The sequence below is a fragment of the Pararge aegeria genome, chromosome 19 (genome assembly GCF_905163445.1).
Source record: "Pararge aegeria chromosome 19, ilParAegt1.1, whole genome shotgun sequence".
NCBI lineage: Eukaryota > Metazoa > Arthropoda > Insecta > Lepidoptera > Nymphalidae > Pararge > Pararge aegeria.
In genome coordinates, this window is record NC_053198.1 from 13,913,660 (window position 1) to 13,922,740 (window position 9,081).

Below are 9,081 nucleotides of genomic sequence, written 5' to 3' on the forward strand. Positions count from 1 at the left end.
ACTGACTTTACGTTTCAAAAGTGTTTATAAATTAGGCCTACTTGAAATAACTGAATTTTGAATTTTGCAATGTCCTCTGTGTTATTACTACCATCGACTGCGATCACCAACCTGTCTGCCCAGCGTGGTGATTATCTGCACACCTTCCCGTTGGGAAAGGCCCTTAGTCAAGCAGTAGACTGTTATATGATGAATTGTATTTTTCATAAGATTTGAGATATAATAATGTGGTCGGTGGATGGCTATGCATTTTCGTGTTGTCACCTGGTACAAGTTTGCCAGCTGAAATCAGCGTTGTTTGCTCCTATTGCATGGTGCATGCTGTACAATGCTGAGCTGGCATTGTTTTCCATACTTAATATCAGTGGTATCGTTGAAATTATAATTTATTAAATATTATAGATGAGAACGGCTGGAAGCCAATAATACTAATAAAAAATCTAAGCAATAAACAAATATTTTATATTAAATAGACCAAAGAAGAGATTTGCTGGATTTAATGTTTTTATAATTAATTTCAGAGTACCGTATAGATATCCGCGTGCTGCTATTACGCCGATCGTGCCGCCACGCACCAGAACAGTCTTCGGCGCAAACTCCACTATCCCTCGGTTATGTAAATTATACAATAAATTCAGTCAGTCAATTGACATTAACTTTAACTCGCATAGCACTTTTCGTAAAATTACCATCTGTAAATTAAGTAATCCCGAGTATCTTAATCATTGTTTATTTTGTATAGTAATTAGTCTCTTTAGTATGTAGAGTAGTTAAACATAGTTCTAATTTTAATTTTAATTTTAATCATAACTTCTTTTATAATAATAATTTAGTTTTTTTCCGTTTGTAACTGTTTCGGCTTTTGTTGTTGTTCTTTTTATTCGTTTTTATTGATTCTCTTTGAAAATTGTTAGTACATAAGCGAATTTAGCATGTAGTGTTTACCTTTATATGGTTTTGCATACTCTGAGTAATATTTATATGATAACTAATATTATTTTTATCTATGTAAAATCGCTGGTAGACCCAATAAATAAATAAATAAATAAATAAATATTTATTGTGTAGGATAAATAAAATTTGCCGTTCTTTCTTTCTTCTCTAGATTACTTTCACCATTTCAAACGTTAACGTCTGGCCGTAGGTCTTTTATAGGGCGTTCCAAACTCCACGATTCTGGGCCGCTTGTTTCCAGCGACTCCCCGCTATTTGTTTGATATGATCTGTCCACCTGGTTGGGGGTCTGTCCACCTGATTACTTTATTACCACAATGACAACGATAGATGTTCACTGCTCACTCGCTAATTTGACTTTGTCTGAACTAGACCTAAGAAACATTATATTTTAGACAAAGGAATGTTCTCGCAATAAAGTTTCATAATAATTCGCACCAAAGTTTCATACAATTGATCTTTAGCAAAGAGTGTAAAAAACAACACATTATTATTATTCCCTAAGACATAAAAATTTGACGGCCGATTGGCGCAGTGGGCAGCGACCCTGCTTTCTGAGTCAAAGGCCGTGGGTTCGATTCCCACAACTGGACAATATTTGTGTGCTGAACATGAATGTTTTTCAGTGTCTCGGTGTTTATCTATATTATAAGTTTTTATGTATATTATTCATAAAAATTATTCATCAGTTATCTTAGTACCCATAACACAAGCTAGGCTTACTTTGGGACTAGATGGCGATGTGTGTATTATTGTAGTATATTTATTAATTTTAATTTAATTAGCCAATGTAAAACCTTAAGACAAAAAAATGTAACTATACACATTTTTTACAGCGAGGTTACTAAAGTATTGATGAATTTCTTAAGTACAACGTTGCTTGAAAACACAACGGTTCATCTTGATGTTGAAGAAAAGCAACTGCTGAGTTTCTTGCGTGCTTTTCGGTAACAGCCTTCCGAAGCTAATATTGTGTACCAGTGCTTATATGTATATACTTCGAGCTGCTTGCGTTTGAGACTCAGGGCCCATGGTCTTCAGACACGAAACATTTAATTAATATCGTGTCCCAAAAATATGTCTTGACTTGACCCAAGCGCTCATTTAGACCCACGGCTAAGTCTAGCAAAGAGGCAATAGCGCCAGCATTTTGGCAGCACCATGCTTAAGTGAACAGTTAATCGGCTAATATTTTTTGCATTGTTTTTTTTATCATTTTAATTAATGTTTTGATGGAAATATTAATTTTATATTATTTTTAAATACATATAGGAATTTCGGAACCGACGGGATTTGAACCTGCGACTCTCTGGCAGTCGCGGCCTGAGCGTTCTACTTATTCAACTTATTGCCTTCAACTTATTCTTTAGACAAATCAAAATGCAGCGGTATTGCATTGAGGTTCCATAAACTGATGATTTCAATTATTTATTAGGAAAGATTCGGTTATTGTAAACAAAATGAACTCGTATAAAAAATATTCACTTAGAATACCACAAGAGCTTCAAAATTATCGGGAAATGCCAGATAATTTTGAAGCTCGTGTGGTATTCGGGGGATTATTTTTCCGTCCCAAATGTCGGCCAATAGAATTGCACCATGAGACGAAATGTACAGTTAACAAATAAGAATTTCATAATGAATAAATATAGCAAAATATATATAGCAACTACCAGAGAAAATTTTCAAAAAATTATCAGTATAATACCATGTAGGTTGTACCACGTGACGTCGAATGGTGCAATTCTATTGGTCGATATTTGGGTCGGAAAAATAATCTTAGAAATTATATTTAAAGGTCAATCGTAAAAAATAAACATGACATCATCTTAAAATAGTACGCAGGATTTTCATTATTTTCCCGCAGCGGCTCTTTCTTCGTTCTCCTGCTCTAACTCCAGCAATCTTTGCATAACTCTTTGTTTCCTCTTTTCCATTGGAGTTTTTGACCACCATGATTCGGCCGCCATATCCTGATCGTAAAAGAATTCAATAATCTCCATATTGAGCAAATAATTTTCGATTAGATTAAGTGATTTTAGAATATAATTCAATCTATCTCTGTTATATCGTAATGATATTTAACTGTATCATTACGATATAACAAAAGGTGGCATCAAACTTAATACCTAGACAAATAGGTACAGTAACTGATGTGTAATCAGTAACTCCGTGTAATGGTGCATCCATATAAAGCGGCCGATTGGCGCAGTTTGCAGCGATCCTGCTTTCTGAGTCCAAGGCCGTGGGTTCGATTCCCACAACTGGAAAATGTTCGTGTGATGAGCATGAATATTTTTCAGTGTGTTTATATGTATATTCTAAGTATTTATGTATTTTATTTATAAAAATATTCAACAGTCATCTTAGTACCCGTAACACAAGCTACGCTTACTTTGGGCCTAGATGGCGACGTGTGTATTGTCGTAATATATTTATTTATTTATTTATTACTAGCTGTTGCCCGCGACTTCGTCTGCGTTTGATTTTGTTTTTAAAGTATTCAGTATCGCTAAGCCTTAAATGAGTATAGTAGTATATATATATAACATGTGACTGCCAATTAATTATAGACAAATAATTTGAAATAAAATAAAATTGCGACTATAATTAAAGATCTAAGCTATCCTATCTCTTAAGTTGGACCAGACTGCTCACGGTGTACCAATTTAGTTTTAAATCGGTTAAGTAGTTTGGGAGTCCATCGCGGACAAACATCGTGACAGGAGATTTATATATATTAAGATTTAAAGCAACTATAAAGGACATATTCTTCTTTTTGGTTTATTGGTTCTGCGCGCTGAGCGATTGAACCATCGTCAAGTGCTTATTCTGTGATTAAGTGTTTTCTTAATTATATATTTTTTTTTTAAATAAGAAACTTGAAAAAAAACTGAGTTTTAAAAAAGGAAACGGAACTTTGAAAATAATTAATAGGATCAGGAACGGATTTATATAATACAAAATGGAATACTTAAAATAGGTACATATTTACAACTTAATATCATAAAATAGGATAAATTAATAAAAAGGTTTATATATACAAGGTTCATTAATGGACAAGTGAATGTCAACGGAAGAAAGAAGTGGGATGTTTAACAGGATAAAAGACATATATAAAAGTTAGTGTCTATTGTATGATATAAAAAATGATCTTACATGCTCAACATAAACTGGCTCAAAAGAGCTGAGTTGTACAGCAACTTCTTGTGCAGTGAATGCTCTGACTCTTAACTGAAGACGTCTTTTCGTGGTCAGAACTGTATCCAATGCTGCTAGTAAAGTACCTAATGAAAAAAAAAACAGTTAAAATGACAGTACGAAAAACAGAAGAAACTGTTGAGCCTTTTTAATTCAAGTCAGATCAGTTTTTCTGATTGTCTGAACAAAGGATTTTTAAACAAAGAATGCGTATTTTCTTTGAAACAAAGTCTAATGATTTCTTGTTTTCACTAATATATAAATACTTTTATCTTTTCATAAACATGATATAATAATAATTTATACATATTTTCTATACAAGGTAGTTTATATGTTTCACGTTTGCCAGACGTACTGCGATTGATATTTTTTATAAAAATAGTATATTATCCCTATCCCTATCCCTAGTTAATATTATAAATGTCAATGTAAGTTTGTTTGTTACGCTTTCACGCACAAACTACTAAACCGATCCTCATGAAACTTTGTAAACATATTCTTGGAAGTGTTAGAAGTAATATAGGATACTTTTTATCCCGACATTAAGCTCGGTTTCTTTCGGAGAGGGGATGAAAGTGTTTGAGGATTTTACACTATAAAATAAACAGAACATAATACAGATTTTACTCCGACAAATTATAACCAATTTAAATAATGATTTTTTGTACTAAAGAGGTTATATGTGTTTAATTTTGCCCAAACTTTGTGAATATCTGATGAATGTGGCTGGAGATAGAGGACAGAACTCCTCAGCGGACAACAGCAAACCCCTCATTTAGGGCTTAGCGATACTGAATACTTTAAATTTTTTTTAGAACTACAACTAAATTGAATGCCATTCAAAAAACAAAATCAAACGCAGACGAAGTCGCGGACAACAACTAGTATTACCTAAACACAATTATATTAGTTTTGATTTTACTGGACAAGCAAGGGAACTCAAAAACACTTACCGATCGTATAAGAATCAGAGACTCTTGACAAACACGATAGTTCTAATTTAGGTGATAAGGCACCAGCTTTATGCAAATACGTACGCCACATCAAAGATATACTTCCATAATCAGCCCTCGGAATTTGTATGACTTTTGAATAACATTGGAAAAGGAGCTTTTGTTCTGCTTCCCATGGTGTTCGAGATGTGCCCACGAATAAAACACGATCTTCTGGACAAATTCCTGCAACCATAAACCATACTGGCTTTACCAATTACCTATTTGGACTGGACTTAAAACTATATTGCTCTCACAACAAAAATATTTTGCGAAGAGTCAACCTTTATTTTTATGTTTCCTTTTAATAGTAATCAATTGATATTCATATATTTTTTTTTAACTACAGAGAATTATACAAAAGTAGCTACTTGGGAGATAAAGTCAATTATAAGATAGACCCTGGTTCAAAATACTTCCAAAACCTAAATTTTGTGCCTCTATATCTATTCAAGGTAGAATGGAAAAAAATGTTTAGGGCTCTATTTAAAAGTTGCTTTGTAACAACACCTCTTAAACATTGTAGGATGATTGTATATATCTACTGATATGAGACCTAAATTATTTTTTTTCTACAAATATTAATAAATTTACTGAGTGCTTAAATAAAAAATACTGGGCTCTGGCAAGCATGCGTTCAGACATGCGGACGCCTCGAAAAAATCTTTTTATACTAACCTTTAATGATCTTTACCAAATCTTTCTTAAGCCTTTTCGGATCTGTTTTATCTGTTTTTGGTATCTTCTTCACAAAAGGTTTTTCGGCATCGTTCATCCATAGTACTGATGGTTGAAGAAGTCTTGATACTTTCATAACGAGATGTATCAGCATTATTAGTCCCGATTTGCCTGGATATTTTCCTACTAAATTTCCTGGTGTCAAATCAAAAAGTGTGGCTCCAGTTTCACTGCAAATTGCTTGCACTAACATTTTCTTTCCACTTCCCGATGGACCTATTTAAAAAAAAATATAATGAGGGTCCCTCTATTTGTTTTTATAATACAGAACAGAGAGACTTACCTGAAATGAGTACTGATCTTACTAGAGGTGAATTGGTCCTCACGTGTTCAGATCCAAGAGGAAGTATACAGAATTCCTTTACCAGTTGACGTATATCACCTAAACATGGTAATGGTTCTTGACCCTGACTCTTACAATCCGATGCAACAAAGCTTTTCTCACCTATGAAATCATCGATTTTTACTAAGGGAAATGGACGTATGATTCCATTGGTTACCAATTCTTCAAAAAGTGATTCAGTGGTTCGATCGGGCGTTAAATCTTTTTCCTTCTTTTTCTTGCTCTTTTTACCTCCACGTCGTACCTGAATAATTATAAAGAGAAAAGGATTTTGAGACGCATAGATATACATCAGCAAAGCATACTATTATTAACAATTATATTACTTTCTTTTGTGGTTTTTTAGCTTTTTTTCCTTTGTGAGCTCTATCTCTATCCAACGCTGCCTGTAAAAGTTCTAACTCGCTTCGCATCATATCATCAACAATGTTTCGAATTTCTTGTTCTATCTTTATCATTTTTTCTCTCTCTATCATATCTTTGTCACATTTTTCTTCGTTTTTTATATCTTCTTCTCTAAATTTCCATATATCTTCGTATCTGTATATTTTTGAAAAAAAAAATTATAATAAAAATAAAAATAAATCATTAACAGTATTTATATTTACTTACTCTTCGTTGGCGCTAACAATATCTTTTAAAAACGCTGAAGTAGAACATTTAAAAGACTTCAAGTCTTCCGCTTCATCTTTGTTTTTGTTATCTTCTACTTTATTATTCTTTTTATCTTTACTCTCTTTGCTTTTTTTCGAATCCTTTGAAGAAACAGGTGACGATTTACTTAGATCACTATCCATCCCTGTACCTAATTAATGTAACATTTAATAAACAATAAGACCAAAATAAATAATATCATAATAATTATTATAAAATCATAGTTCTTGTGGTTTTAGATTGCACACCTTGTCTACTAAACATTGCTCTGCTACCACCACCATCTTCTGAAGGAAATTCAGGAAATTTTCCAGTTCTCTCAAAGTATTCTGAAATCCATCTTCTTAGTTCATCTCCGATGCGTTCATTTATTTTAACTCCGTGCTGATTTCGCAGTTGCTCTTCGATTCTTTCTAATGCGTCTTGGTATTCTTGTTCATACTGTTTTTGGACCTTACGACGTAATTCTTTAACCTTTGGAAAAATACATATTGTTTTTTATGTTATGGTACTAAAGATAAATTTTAAGTGTGCAATAAAAATCACTTACTTCTTCTGTTTTTTTTATTGCCTTCGATTCCGAATAGGGGGCTAATTTCATTCCTATCAGGAGTTGTTCCTCATGTTTTCTTCTTTTTGTATCTCTTCTTGCTATGAAACCTCTCCAAACCCGCTGAATAGCTGTTGCTGCTGAAGCTGACATCTCCCCCTTTTGATCTCGACCCTTTTCTTTTAAAAGACGAATTTCTTTCATAAACTGGCCTCTGAAATTAAATTATGTTATGTTTTCTCTATAAATAAAAAGTAATTTTAATTTATTAAACTATTATTATTAGACTTCTGCTGTTTAATTTAATTTTCTTACCTAAGTCTTCCTTGTCTTGCCCTCTCATGGCTTTGAATTATAATGACAGCTTGTTGTTCAGTTAGCACCAAAGATCGTGGTTTAGGAGGCTCATAACCAAGCTTCCTCAATGTATCGGTTATAAAATAGCGTTTCTTTTCAATTTCCTCTTCTCTTTCTCTAACGAAATATTGAGGAACACATGGCTCTGCTTCATGCGGCGTAACTCCAAGTTTAACAAGTACCTACATTTATTATAAATATTTTTTATAATGCTAATAATAAACTTTATTCAGCTTCCACACATAAAAAAGCATATATATATATATATATATATATATATTTTAACATATATAGTATTGTTGTCCCAGTTCCTATGTTTAGTACATATTATAATTCCACTACCTACAATGATAATGAAACAAAAAAGACTGTAACTTATTTGTTCCTAACGATAAGTCGAGGCCTAAATGTTTACCATCTAAATTGATGGAACTGAAGAAATAAATATTTTCATTATATTCTATCGTACTTTTTCTTACCTCATCATCGTCGTAAGTTAAATCTGATAGATGAAGTTCAACCAGATCGTGTTTTATTTCTAAAAGGCGTCCCAAACAAGCTTCAAGTAGTCGTTTGACAATCAAGCGCTTTTGCGGCTGCAGGAGTTGGTCGTACACCGCGTCTAGTCTAGACAATAGCACCGTATATCTTATACGTAAATCAGATAACAAGGGCTCGAAAGTTGACCTTTCAGCGCTGCCAGCTTCGAAAACCGCTTCGTCCGCTTGCGTTGCTTCAACTATTAATTCTGATGTATCACAAATTAAGTCATTGTATGTTTTATTTGACATTTTTTTGGCGAAATTTTTTGGGCCTGATCACTGTAGCGCAGTTTTATACTTTAACAGTGATCATAGATCATTTATTAGTGTTTAAAAAAGTTATTTCAACAAAAAAATAATTAACCCTTTTTTCACTTTAATTGTGTATGAATTTAATTAGTATAAAAAGTAATATTAAACGGTCGCTATTTGCTAATGTTAATGATTAAAATTACAATAAAACGTACAGTTTATTTCAAACACTTCAACACAGATAAAAATAAATTCACTCTTTGTAGCACTTGTTTGTAAAATATCGTCTTAATCCTCACAGTTGTCCCATTGTGAACGTTAACTAGGGTACAGCTAAACCACAGAATTTGCATACACGACGCAATATAAGTTGATAAGTAAACATAAACTTGGTATTAGACAAATAATCCTAAATGAAATTTCCTTAATACTCTCACTAAAAACATAAAGAGGAGAAACACATGTAATATTTTTCCACCCACGTCAGTATATTGCGTA

The 9,081-nt window shown here is 32.8% G+C and overlaps 1 protein-coding gene across 1 annotated transcript; it reads right to left on the minus strand.

Annotated features, from left to right (window-relative positions):
• Positions 1-2,807: 2,807 nt before the first annotated feature.
• On the minus strand, positions 2,808-8,580 carry LOC120632314 (IQ and AAA domain-containing protein 1-like). Its single transcript, XM_039902156.1, has 11 exons — positions 8,269-8,580; positions 7,748-7,971; positions 7,433-7,646; positions 7,131-7,356; positions 6,841-7,033; positions 6,555-6,768; positions 6,169-6,472; positions 5,826-6,101; positions 5,109-5,333; positions 4,114-4,241; positions 2,808-2,927 (listed from the first exon to the last, which is right to left on the minus strand). The coding sequence occupies exons 1-11, from the start codon at positions 8,578-8,580 to the stop codon at positions 2,808-2,810; spliced, it is 2,436 nt and encodes an 811-aa protein (XP_039758090.1).
• Between the last annotated feature and the right edge of the window lie 501 nt (positions 8,581-9,081).